The sequence below is a fragment of the Labrus bergylta genome, chromosome 11, assembly GCF_963930695.1.
Source record: "Labrus bergylta chromosome 11, fLabBer1.1, whole genome shotgun sequence".
In the NCBI taxonomy this organism is placed as follows: Eukaryota; Metazoa; Chordata; class Actinopteri; order Labriformes; family Labridae; genus Labrus; species Labrus bergylta.
The window spans coordinates 21,900,005-21,913,415 of record NC_089205.1 but is presented as its reverse complement, the minus strand read 5'-3'; the positions used below and the strand labels follow the sequence as shown (position 1 = coordinate 21,913,415).

At 40.1% G+C, this 13,411-nt stretch overlaps 1 protein-coding gene across 1 annotated transcript; it reads left to right on the top strand.

Annotated features, from left to right (window-relative positions):
• The first annotated feature begins 1,183 nt into the window (after positions 1 to 1,183).
• tada2a (transcriptional adaptor 2A) lies at positions 1,184 to 12,342 on the top strand. Its single transcript, XM_020651039.3, has 15 exons — positions 1,184 to 1,321; positions 1,773 to 1,879; positions 1,973 to 2,032; positions 2,111 to 2,202; positions 2,898 to 3,055; positions 3,611 to 3,699; positions 3,922 to 3,994; positions 4,105 to 4,168; positions 5,809 to 5,852; positions 7,946 to 8,056; positions 9,110 to 9,181; positions 9,657 to 9,789; positions 10,227 to 10,270; positions 10,604 to 10,683; positions 11,883 to 12,342. The coding sequence occupies exons 1-15, from the start codon at positions 1,297 to 1,299 to the stop codon at positions 12,066 to 12,068; spliced, it is 1,338 nt and encodes a 445-aa protein (XP_020506695.2). The 5' UTR covers positions 1,184 to 1,296; the 3' UTR covers positions 12,069 to 12,342.
• Positions 12,343 to 13,411: the final 1,069 nt, after the last annotated feature.

Here is a 13,411-nt window from a genome sequence, read left to right as displayed (position 1 = left end):
TTTGGAAAAATGTGTTTTGCCAGATCCCTCTTTGAGCATGTCCTTGAGGAGTTGTTTTTGATCCGGGGGCCCAAGCTGGACTCAGGCACTGGAAAATATCAGGGATAATAGATATTTATTGCATCAGAGTGATCTGTTTTTAAGGAAAGCAATACTCCAACAATTGAAGCTGTAGTGGGAGAGTTTTATGAAATAAAAGTGCTACAGTGAAGGGGGTCAATGTAGTGCAGTCCCATATTCATCATTCTGTGGCCCTCATCCAGCCTAACTCAAACTGGCCTTTAAGAGGCTCAGGTGGTGGTGTTTGCTCAGAGAAAGACAAAGAGGGACTTGCAGTGAGTTTATTGTTTTCTCAGCAGAAATGGTGCAAGATCGCCACTCTGTGGTGGAATTGAGTATGACCCTACTCACTTTTATTCCTGAAGTATACATGTATGTCTACGCAATTCATTGAAATAATGTTTGTTTTTCATTTAAAGCATTTTTTACAAACATGGAGAAGCAGTTATGTTAAGAAAGACTTGAGCCCAAGAGACACTTATTGATCAATCTTGGTTTTAAAAATCAATCAAAAGTTCTAGTCTTAAATTTTTACTAATCACTCCATGACCCCGTCAACATTTGTCCTGCTTTTGTATTTTGTTTTCTTTTTTCTGACTGTTTATTACTTGTTGTCATTGTTCTGTTTCAAAAATGTGTAAATTAAAAGTAAAAAACGTTTTTTTAGGTGCTCAGTCTCTGCTCTCTCCAATCCTTTGTTAGGATTATCATAGAACTCGCTCACTTTTCAATGTAGTTAAATAAAACACTGAGGGCATATTCATTTGGATGTATTAAAGTTAAGAATGTGGATAATCATTGACAAAGAAACTGTTAAAAAAAAAAAAAAAACCATCTGACAAAATCAGGGTAATGGGCAAGAATCTGGATCAGGATGTTAAGGGACGACATTTCAAAATCTATTTATGAGCTACAATAACATCTTTACAAAAAATATTATAGGCCTATTTTTCCCACAAATTGTTTAGCCCAAGTTTCAACCCTGAAATCAAGTGAGGTAAGAGTTTGATATTTGATAACTTAACGTAAACAGGTGGTGTACTAAATAGCAGAAAGTCGAACAACTTAGCGGTAAGGTAAGGCTGAAGGGGCCTCACTGTGGGAGTGCACTGTCTCCAGCAGGTGGCGGTATTGCAGCAGCAAAGGGCGCAAGCTGCATTAAAACTGAAAGAAGAAGAAGAAGAAAAAACAGAAAAAATAGCCTTTCTGTTATTAGTTTTGTAAAAACATTGTCTTATGGACCGTCTTGCGTCGTTTGGGAGTAAGTGCCGCTCATATTATATATTTCCATGTTACCGCTGCATGTTTACGTTAACAGGCCGCTTCCTTTGTCAGATAAACACATTAGTTTAACTGTAGCATTGTGTCCCTCACGTTAGCACACTACGCTAGCTTTGCTCTGTATTTACAGCTGCGCGTATTTATCTGCCTTTTTATACGTTTTTCTGGTGGAGTACGTGTATCAAGTGCTCTCTCGGGGATTTACTGTTTTGACATGCTTTCTAGAAGTCCGCGATATTTCACAAAAGGTTGCTATCTGGTTTGTTTACCATCACATGTTGGCTTTAACTTCAGGCCTCCTTGACGCTCTCTGGGGAAGTCAGTGATAAACTTCAAATCTGTGCACAGAAGCTCAGGTGTAACAAAGGTGGGTTTTTCCTTGTTGTAAACTTTAATTTTGTGTTTTTTATTTATTTTTATTCCCACTCCAGATGATCCTTTTGATAAGCCACCCTGCAGAGGCTGCTCATCCTATCTGACTGAGCCATACATCAAGTGTGCAGAATGTGGACCCTCACCTTTTCTACTCTGCTTACAGGTGTGTGCTTGACAAATACACTCACCTATTGTGTTGTTGTCTCTTGGTTGTTGTCAGACCACTCAATCTGACTGATGTCAAACTTAATTTCAGTGTTTCACCAAAGGATTTGAATACAAGAAGCATCAGAGTGATCACAAATATGAAATCATGGTAAGTATATTACAAGTTGTCGTCGACAGACATCTGGACAGAAGTCCATCTGAGAATTGATGTTTTATCCTCGTGCAGACATCAGATTTCCCCGTCCTGGAGCCGGGATGGACAGCGCAGGAAGAGATGGCTCTGTTGGAGGCGGTCATGGACTGTGGCTTTGGAAACTGGTGAGCACTTTGTGTAGTTTGTGTAAAATTAATTAATACATCGAATGTATAGAGCTCCTTTCAAGGGACCCAAGGAGACTTTACATGGTGTCCAAACTAGTGAACAATACAAAAACAACCCCCCCTCCCTTTTTAATGTGAAAACAAATCCAGATAAATAGATTTGCATAATCAAATAAATAATATCTCTGTACCCAGTGGGATCCCTATCTTCCAGTGTTTACTAAAATGTGAAATTAAAAATGATTGACTTGTAGATGAATAATTGAGTGTTCCCTTTCTCTTTACTATGTTGCACATGACTGAAAAATAAGATGCGTAAGATTATGGGGGCAAAATAATTGAGTTCACAGGAAACAGAAATCCCAGCCCAGCAGGCTGCAATTATCATAAACAATGATGCTGTTCTGTAGACTGATTTAATTTGGAACATACAATCTGTAAATATTTAATTGTCTAGAGCATGATATGCTTTTGTTGAGAACAATGATTTTTTTTTTTCAAGCTTAACTTTGTTCTAAGAAACCTTGTGTGACTTGGTTGTGTGTATTATCATTAAGACAAATAACCACAGTGTACTATATGTTGTAATATGGCAACAATAGCCTGGTAAATGATTCATGTACATTGCAAACTTCCTGTGAGCTATTGATGCATATTCCCAGATTTTATTTCTGCAACTCATTCTCCTACAGGCAGGATGTGGCATATCAGATGCGCACTAAAACCAAAGAGGAATGTGAGAGCCACTACATGAAGAACTTCATCAATAACCCGCTCTTCTCCTCCACCCTGCTGAGCCTTCGGAAAACCAAAGACTCACGCTTTGCAGAGGGCGCTATTCCTTTCAAACGTCAGTATCCACATTATACTCTTATATACACAGGAGAAATTGTAACATGTAAATCCTTAAGGGATTCCTCCCTCGCATCTGGGAACAAGGTTTTCACACACACTATTAAATATGAGTTGCTATATTTATGTATTTCCTGTTGTCTGCTGCTGATATTAAACTGTAAGTTTAAAAAAAATGATAGTAACCTTGATTATGGGCCTCCAGGGTGGCCAAAAGAAAATATTTACAAGTTTAAAAAGGAAGTGAACTTAAAACCCAAAAGCCAGTGGCCTGTTGAACAGAAACAGTTGGTGTGTTAAGAACTTGTCTCAGTGCCTATCTGGATTCAGGTCTCCATCTGTTGCAGTGTTTGAGAGCTTGACAAACAGTTTTCACAGTGTCATGTTAATGCAGGCAAAAAATAAAAAAGTTGTTGTATTTCTTACTGTAAGTGATTTTGCAGAAGAAGTTTGCAGGTAGCCCATTCTTTGTTTTATGCCAAATTCACATTTATTGCATTTTGGTACTGAAATGTTAATTACTGCTTTGGGCCTTGTTTCCTTGATGTTACAGCCACAGATGATCCCCCTCGGCCCACATTTGACTCAGTGCTGTCTCGAGATATGGCGGGATACATGCCTGCCAGAGCAGACTTCATGGAGGTGAGGGGATACGTTAGTTCTGTACTTTTCATCAACATGAAACAGCCACTAAATGTCTTTTTTATTGTGATTGAAAAAGTGACTCATGCCATTGTTTACTGTGACTCTATAGCCCTGTAAACAATGTTTGAATATGAGCTCTTATCTGGGATCATTGGTTGGCTAAAGTGCAGTTAGATCACTGCAGCAGATGATAAAAGTCCTTCTTCTCTGACCTGTTAGGAGTTTGACAACTATGCAGAATGGGATCTAAAAGACATCGACTTTGTGGATGATGACTCAGACATCCTACGTGGTGGGTAGAATCTCAATGGACCGTATTTCATTTTTTTCATTAACAACAAAAGTCAATGATGTGATCTTAATGAACGCTACATTTCTAACTGTGTCACTGCTCTGTTTCAGCTCTTAAGCTTTCAGTTGTCGACATTTATCATTCAAGATTAAAGGAAAGGCAGCGGAGGAAAAAGTAGGTCCACTTTTTATACACTCAAAGATGAATACAGTGTTTTTGTTTTCATGTAATAACCCCTATCTGTCACAAGGTGGCACTACAAGCTCCTAACATTTCACACCCTCATTTCCCTTTGGATATTTGTAGTTTCATGTTGAATAAATGCATTTCATACTGACCTGAAATTTACAAGGCTAATATTATGAAACCCCTTGTCTGTATTGTTTTAATATTAATCAGTTTGTAAAGTTCATATATTTACAATTAAAATCCAAACTTTTAATTATTTGTTAAAAGTGCTTGGCAGACTCGAGACCTTAGAGACTGGGGTAGAGTCTCTAAGAGTGATTATAATTGTATATTCCAGACTTTTGTTAAGCTCTCATTAGAAGCCACAGGGATTCATTCATTCAGGTGCAACATATAAGCTGTGTTCATGATTACTTAAGAGGCGAGGTGAAGTGTCCGTCTCATTGTGAACCTTTAGCACACCTGATTTACAAAAAGAACACATTTTGTCCTTCTTGGATGTATGTGTTTTTTAAAGGTTTATTTTCGAGATAGGACAGTGGATAGAGTCAGAAGTTGGGGAGGGAGCCACAGGCCGGATTCAAACCCAGGCCGCCTGCTTAGAAGATTACAGCCTTCGTATGTGGGGCGCAGGCACTAACCACTAGGCCACTGGTGCCCCCATGGATGTATGTTTGACTTAAAAGCTCACATAATTAGTGGACAGTAAAATAATAGGCAACACTGAATAATAAACTGATTGTCATTTTGCAAATCCAAAAAGACATCATTTGATTGGCTTCATGTCAGAGTAACGTATTGCTCCTTTTTAATACAATACAATTGAAAGAAAAATAAGCTGCATCCTCCAGAATGGTCATAAAGTTGAAGACACACCTGTCTAAGTTTTTGAAGCACAAATAAGCCACGGTCGATTCAGCCTGCTGGTGTTCCTTACAAACCGGTAACTGAGTGAATGTATTTGATTGCTGTTTGTCTAGAGCTCCCCTCGGGATTTAGGAAAGTTGTTGTGTTGAGCATTTGAATGTTTTTGTCCTGACCTCTCATTGACTTGCTCAAGGGGGCAGTGGCAGCCCTTGTTACATTTCCATACTATAGATAATAAGAATATGTTTCCCCTCTTTTCTAAAGGTGTCAGTCAGTTGTCTCCTCCACCTTCTGCCCGTTAGCTGTCATTCTTCAACATGCACGCAGTCAGTCCTCGGTGTAATGCATCCATCACTAAATCAGCTGTAAAGAGTGTGTGCTCCCCAAGAATGGTGGAATGGCATGTCACCTCTTCCCATAATCCTTGTTTTATCTCTGTTAACTTGTAACTTGTCAGAGAGGCTTCAAGGCGCGTTTCACGTGCCAACACCACTGACATTTTGACCTCTGACCTTTTGAGGGAGCTTGCTACAGACCTTATAATCATAATTTAAATTCCAATTATTGCACAAATCTCACGTAGCCGCTGTGATTAAGGCAGATACATGTTCCGTTTTCTATTTGCCATAATGACTTTATAGAGACTGTAACAACCAACATAATTACATTTGAGTAAATGCCAGGTTTAATTTTGCAAGCACCTAGCAATCAGAAAAGTCATTTGCATATTAATAAATCTTCATCTCCATTTCTTCCAGGATAATCCGAGACCACGGTCTGATCAACCTGCGGAAATTTCAGAGTAAGTCATAACTCACATGAAACTCAACCGGGCTCAGCCGGTCAGTATTTATTCATAGCATTTCATGGTGGCACCTGATACCTACCGGCCAAATCGCTGCTGAGGGTTTCTATGGATGCATGCAAACAACTCGGGTGTAATTACCCCCGTTAGCCTTTGAGTCCCCTCATGTACCAGAAGTGTGGCAAGTGACGGGGCTCGTATTTACGATCAGGGCTGCTAATAGTCCACAGAGGCAGTGTGCAACGGCATAATGGCTTGCCTGTGAATAGTTCCCATGCGATGAGCGCTGCAAACATAATGGCTTAAAATGCAGGGGGCTTTGTTTATTGATCCACCTGTCACAGGTTGGATTGCAGCGAGCCCTGTAATGTTCTTTGCATCTTGGGTTTTCTACATTAGAGGTCAGACAGACAATGAGGGGCTGCTATGAAGGGAGCTTTCCAATTATTATTATTTTTTAAACCCAGTCCGACCACCCAGCCTCCGTTGTTTACCTCCCACGTGTTGCTCTGTGAAATCGCCTGTGGTCGGGGAGTTGAACACTTCCTCTCCCTTCATGTTTTATTTATGTATCCTCCTGCCTCCAGTTAGCCCTCCTCCATTTTTTCCCCCCTCCACTCCCTTATCTCTCCGGTCTTTCAAGACAAAAGGGAAGTCAGAGTAGCTGTAGAGCTGCAGACTGGTTGTCATGGAGACTGTCAAAGATTGTGTGTGTCTCTGCAGTGTGCGTGCGTGTGCGTGTGCGTGTGCGTGTGCGTGTGCGTGTGCGTGTGTGTGTGTGTCTCACATGCAATAATAGAAGCACTGTTCGAGCCCGGGAGGCTCACAGTATCAGGTCTCCATGAGTGCTAGAGGCAGATTGACCAGTGTGTCGTTTCAGAGCAGCAGTTTGTGTGAAGTCCTGAACGTGCTGCTTACTTTAAATGATTCAAGTGTGTGTTTTGTTATTGTTGCATTTGTTTGCTATCACTGTTTGTGTGCAACTACATAAAGGTCCAGTGCTGATATCACTTTTGGGACAACATTATTCTGTGTGTCCGCTGTCTTATTCAGAGCATGACTTCATGTGTTTATCCAGAGATGGCAGCTGCTAATTAGCACTCAAATATAGGAGACTTATGAAGGAACTTGACGGACAAACACACACACACACACACACACACACACACACACACGCATGAAGCACTCCTCACACCCACACAACAGCTTTCCTCTCCAGCTTTGACACTTGTCTGTTACTCAGCAACGCGGCCGATGCTTCGAGACAAACACAACAAGCTCTTAAGAGTGTGTCTGCTTGTGGAGTGAGCTAAGTGCTGATGGAAACACATTGAAGGAGCGTTTCTGTGACCAATCTCAGAGAGAGAGGATCATTTTTGATGCAGCGAAGGTTGCAGAGTCTGACGGTTTAATGTCGATTTTTATTTTTATTTTGTGCCTTTCAATCAGGAGCTGAATAAGTACAATGGAAATACTCTGAAAAAATAAATCAATATTCTAAAATGTCTGTTAGCCATGAAACTGGAATCTTTAGGTCCAGTTTGTCTGTTGAATGTCATGAAAAATACTTACAGGAGATGTTATCAGAGGCTTGAATGTCAATGTGCAGATGCAAACAAACAGCCTTCAGAGAGTATAACCCACGACAGTCACAGAATAACTGTGGTGATGGATATATTCATCTACCTCTATTCCATTTTTTTTAAGCCCAGCACAGATCGGCAGATGGCTGTTCATCACGAGTCCGGTTTTGTCCAAGGTCTCTGCCTCTTATAGGACACTTTGTATTTCCACTTTAACTTTGCTGATTGTTGCTCATTGATTGATTAATGTTGGCTCTGTGTTTTTAGTCCATATCGCCAAACCCTAATTTAAACTCACAGTTCATTAAGAGCGACATGTTTTCCCTGATCCTTGGCGGTAAAGTAGTCAGTGCAGTTTGAGGGAAATCAGCTAAACAGAAAGAAACCGAGATAAAACTCTCCATGTGTCACAGTATCTAAAGGAGTGGATCTTTCTTTCATATTTCTGTGTTATTCTTTCTTTGTATCTGCTGCCCACTCATTCCTCTCTTCTCCTCTCTCCGTCAGTGCTGGAGCGATGTTACCCAAAGGAGGTGCAGGAGCTCTATGACGTCATGAGACGATTTGCCAGGGTTGTTGGACCGATTGAACATGACAAATTCATCGAAAGCCACGCACGTTAGTATCTGGCTGAGTACACATGATTAGGCTCTGAGAAAATGTGGCACAATAACAGACACACAGAATACATTTACTCCCTTTTCAGCCAGTCTGCCTCAACATTTCCAGATAGTGTTGGTTAAAGGATTTTATTATTGATTTTTCCAGCTGGGTAATGTGAGAATATCTTATTCTTTTCTATTTTTGGAGATTTCTCTTTTACGAAGCACTTTGGCTGTCATGTACATCTCTTTGTTTACTTGTGTAGATTCCAGATTTGTATTTGTCACATGCTCATACAGATGTGCAGTGAAATGTAAAGACTGTTCCACGAGGCCATGCAATAAACACTCAAAAATGACTAATACACATATATACAGTAATGTAGAATATAATGTAAAACTTCAAAAGAAATATTTAGATATACAAAATGTAAACAGTGTAAAGTGTCAATGTGCAGATTGCATCCAGAGTGTATCCATAAGAACAAGTTAGCCTTGTTCTGGAGCAATATTTGTTCCCTTTGATCAATCTAAATGTCCATTTCACTTTGCTTTAGCTCTGCTTCTGGTCTCAACCAACCCCTGAGGGAAATATATAGTGGCTTAATGTTACCTTATTTACGGTCAATGGACAGTATTGCTGTTTTTTTTCAAAGCTTTAAACTCTTAAGCTTTACATCTAAAAGTTGACACCAAGATATCATTGTTGGTGAAGCTAAAGAGAAAAATTAAAGTGGGGTAATTAACCAATGACTTGAAACTCTATTTCATTCTATTAAAGGGAAGCTTTAGCTTCAGTTTCATCACGACAGCAGAGCCTGGCTAGCTCTTTCCCCCATGAGCTAATGGTCGCTAACTGTTTCTTCATATTCAGTGAACAGAAATTAGAATGTTTTAATGCAGATCAAATTTATAAAGTTTCCCTTAAATGTGTCGACAACATGCACATTGTTTATGTCTTGAACTCCTTGTGAACTTAAGTGGTACCAAAAACTATTGAGAGATAGAGCAGGTACACCTCTTTGTAGCCGAATGTAAAGATTTGCCTTTATCTCTTTTTCTCTTCCAGTGGAGTTTGAGCTGCGGAGAGAGATCCGCAGGCTGCAGGAGTACAGAAAAGCAGGGATCAAGTCTTTCTGCAGTGAGTCATGTCTGACCTTTTCACTTCTTTGTTCAAAGAAACTTTGTTCTAAAGTCGCATGAGCAAGCAGAGGAAATGTATTCATATCCAGATGTGAGCTGCAGTCTTTATTATGAGTTTGGCTCTAAATTGTTTTAATTATTATGTGCAGAAGCAGCAGCTCAGTGGATCAGGTCTTTGGATCAGAATTATAATGTTTGGCCAGTTTGTTGATGCAGGGCACACAATAGTAAAGCTCCGCTGAATGTTCTATTGAGTTGCTTTATCAGCTAGTCTTTAAAAGATATCAGAGAATTGTTTGCAGAATTAATATAAGACCTGCAAACACCATTTACATAATGAATTATTTGGGTAAATTAAAACAAGCTAATTCATTAAAAACCACTTAAAAACTCTGAATTATCACTTTGAGAGAGTTAATTTATATTTGGTACTAAATCCTTTCCGGCTGAACACTCTGTGTCCCCGCGTTCAGGTGCCAAGGTGTATGAGCGGGCGAAGCGAATGCGGGAGGACGAGCGTCGGAAGCGGACCATGTTGTGCGACGTGCTGCAGTACATCCAGGACGGCAGAGCGTGCCAGCAGTGGCTTAGCAAACAAGCTGCAATGTAAGACGTCCTGCCTGTTAACCCAGTGTGTAAATGAAAGGCTGGTGAAGTTGTGCTCTGAGGACACGCTGACCTCTGTCACCTCAATCTCAGATGAACACTGCAGACCTTGATGTTACCGTGCATCCTACTTTTACCTCAGTCTCGTCTTTCTTTTTAGTCTTCTTTTGTGCTGCTGCTTTTGTTTTTTTGTTTTCATCCAAGGCCCTTTCAGTGGGTGGCATCCAAGCTCCTCTAATTATTTCACCTAAAAAAACCAAACTTGAATGCGATGATTCATCTTTTTTGGATAATGATCCTGGAGTAGAAATAGTGAACATAACCCAGAAATGCTGTGAGTAAGTAGGACTTTTGTGTGTGTGTGTGTGTGTGTGTGTGTGTGTGTGTGTGTATAAATAAGCATGCAGAGATGCTAACACTCTCTTCTGTGATCACAGAGATGCCGGCATCACTCCAGCTGTCACAACAATCACAGTGTCAGGTACGAAGCTTCTCCCCTCCTCTCCCCCTGTGCGTCTTTCCCTCTCTTGTCGTGTTGGCATTGCCCCAGGCACAGTCATATTAATGCACATGCTCATCCATAAATACACTCCAAATATAACCCCACCCCCCCCCCCCCCCCCTTGCATATTTATCTCTCGCTGTTTCTCCGTACAAATTGGACACACGCTTTCACAAGGCTATATTTACAAAATGTGCACATGGCAAATACTTTTTTCTCCCGCCTCTTCCAAGCAAAGTAATGAGCTGCATGTTGTCAGGGTTCTGATATGTTCTCTGAGATGTTGATTGTTGTTGAATTTGTGCTCCACAGCAACAGGTAGGCGGAGCGCTCCTCCTCTCAACCTGACAGGCCTGCCGGGGACGGAGAAACTCAACGAGCGGGAGAAAGAGGTACATCGTATTTCATATCTGAGGAGCTTTTCTGTTTGACCTTTTGTGCCCAAAATGTCAAACAGAAAGACCTCTGTATGCTTAAAATGAACAGTTTTCTGATGTAACTAAACATAACAAAAGGCAGCATTGTTTCTCAAAGGCCACAATTGAGCACAATACAAAATCTTGCTATCACAGCCTCCTCATGGCTGCATCAAACAGCCTCCCTAATCGCTTTCCACATACTGTGGCCAGGATTTACTGATTCAGACACATCCAGCAACCAAACAGTGGTATTTATGTGTCTCTGCTTATCCTATATGCATTCAATAGGGGAGCAGTTAGCATAGGTTTGATGTGTTTTCTGCAGGTTTAAAATGAGTCACACAGAATGTACCTCAGGTTAGAATGAAAAACTCTCTCCTTGCAAAAGCAGGTTTAATGATGGGACATGTGGGATATAAACAGACCCTGAGGAAGGCTGTGTTTGGAAGATCATTTTTGCGTTATTCTACAGCAGACACAATGCATGCACCACAAACATGTATTTAGAGCTGCACTGCATTGTGTTTATTGTTTAGCAAGACAAAAGTGTATACACAACATTTGCCCTGATTTGACTTTAATGTTTGTTGACGCTTTATTTTGCAGGTCTCATAGGGTTAAGTTATTTAAATAAACTGACATTTAACTTTGAATGATGTGAAATAAAAAAACCTTTTCATTTTGGACATGTAAGGAAAACTGAGATGTTTAATTTTCAAATCAAAGAATTCAACTCAAATGTTTATATACAAGAAACTTTTCTGATTATAGAAGAACCTTTATATAGTTCAAATGGTAAATGGACTTGAGCCTGTATAGCTCTTTTCTAGTCTTCTGACTACTCAAAGTGCTTTTACACTGCAGGTCACATCTATCCATTCACACACTGATGAGAGAGGCTGCTTTGTGAAGTGACCATCAGTATTTACTAATCAACATTCACATTCACACACTGCAGATTAAGCAGCTGGAACAATTTTGGGTCTAGTGTCTTGCCAAAGGACACATTAGACATGTGGCTACAGGACCTGGGGATTGAACCCTGGACCTTCCATTTTAGAAAAGTCCGACACTCCAACTGAGCCACAGCCTCCCATACAGCCCTCCTAAAATAAGCTATCCTACCTATAAAGTCAACTACTCTTTAACCGATGTGTGTTTTTTGCTTGTAGTTATGCCAGGTGGTGCGTCTGGTGCCAGGGGCCTACCTGGAGTACAAACAGGCTTTGCTGAATGAGTGCAGACGGCAGGGCGGACTGCGGCTCGCACAGGCCAGAGCGCTGATCAAGATCGACGTCAACAAGACGCGCAAAATCTACGATTTCCTAATCAAGGAAGGTTACATCACCAAGGCGTAGGGGGGTTTGATTTGACCGCAGCAGAGGTTGGATGGTGGTTAGTCATCTCTTTATTTTAGGACTCTCGTTACATCGCAAGACTGTGTTTCCTAAAAGTCTGATCATTTCTGCTCCTTTAATTTTTGTAACATTGTAATTGTTTTCCTGTTTTCTGAGTCTAAAATGTATTAAACAACAAATATCTTTGTACAAGTCTCTGTCAGAGGATCAGGGGCTCATTATGAAATAACACTATTTATTTCTCCTGTCATAAAATGTTGATGGAAAAAAAACATTTGGCGTTTGTGTTGATGTTTAACCAGAGTTAGACTTGACTGGACTTTGATGCTTTCTAAGACCTTAATTCGCATGGCCCCTTTATTAATTTATTCATTAAATCATTCATGGTTTCCATTAATTTACTTTAAATATATGACATTAGAATCTAAATTCATCAGAAAGTTGTGGAGATGATTCTAAACGTTTTGAATAGTTTAAAGATAATTGAGACAGTAACTGGCTGGTATTTGTTTTTTTATTAATTAATTAGATTAAAATGCTTTTGAACCAAAAAAACATTTTTAAACAGGCTAAAAGGGGAAATCTATCTTCATAAAAACAGTACATTTCCGTATACACAGGAGAAAGTTTCCATGAATAAATGAAAAATAAAGTTTAGAATGAGCATTTCTCTCAAAAAACATGACCTAGATATGAAAAGTAGCTTATAACACAGCACAAACTAAAACATCTTTGTCTATGTTCCCTGTAAAAAAAAAAAAAAAAATCTCCCAATTAATGATTCTCTTGAAAAACTTTCATGGCTATCATTGGTAAATCCAGATATGTAAATTAAGTGTTATTAAATGTTAAATCTTAAGACAACAAATGAAGTCAGTGTAGCTGACAGAACAGTCGATAAAAAGGAATCAATCTCAACACCAGACAAAATACTTCATTGACCTCATTATATTGATCCCATGTAGCTGTAATAACAGCTTCTCATCTCATTAACAAGTAGTTTAAATAAAGTGACATGGATGTACATATGGCTTCTGCGTTCTTTCAAATGTTGGACAATATAAGAGGCATCAGTTTAATAAAAACTCTGAGCTCACAGTCCGGCTCCACAGTGACACAGACCGTCAGAAGCAGCACTGACTCCATCCTTTCCGTCTCCATCTGTGGATGTGTGGGCACAGTGTGACGTGGGAGAGCTGTGACAAATCGAACACAGGCAGGAGGCCACCGGTCTGCGACAGGCTTATCTGAGCAGAAGGCAGCAGCCGCCGCATCAACCTGAGCTAACGGCCGTGATTATAACGGCAGATTTAACCTTTGATGATGAGGACAAGACGACCGTG

Coding starts and splice junctions, on each gene's coding strand:
- tada2a (XM_020651039.3), top strand. CDS start 1,297: ATGGACCGTCTTGCGTCGTTTGGGA. Junction 3,056..3,610: donor GGGCGCTATTCCTTTCAAAC/GTCAGTATCCAC, acceptor TTGATGTTACAG/CCACAGATGATCCCCCTCGG. Junction 4,169..5,808: donor GAAAGGCAGCGGAGGAAAAA/GTAGGTCCACTT, acceptor CATTTCTTCCAG/GATAATCCGAGACCACGGTC.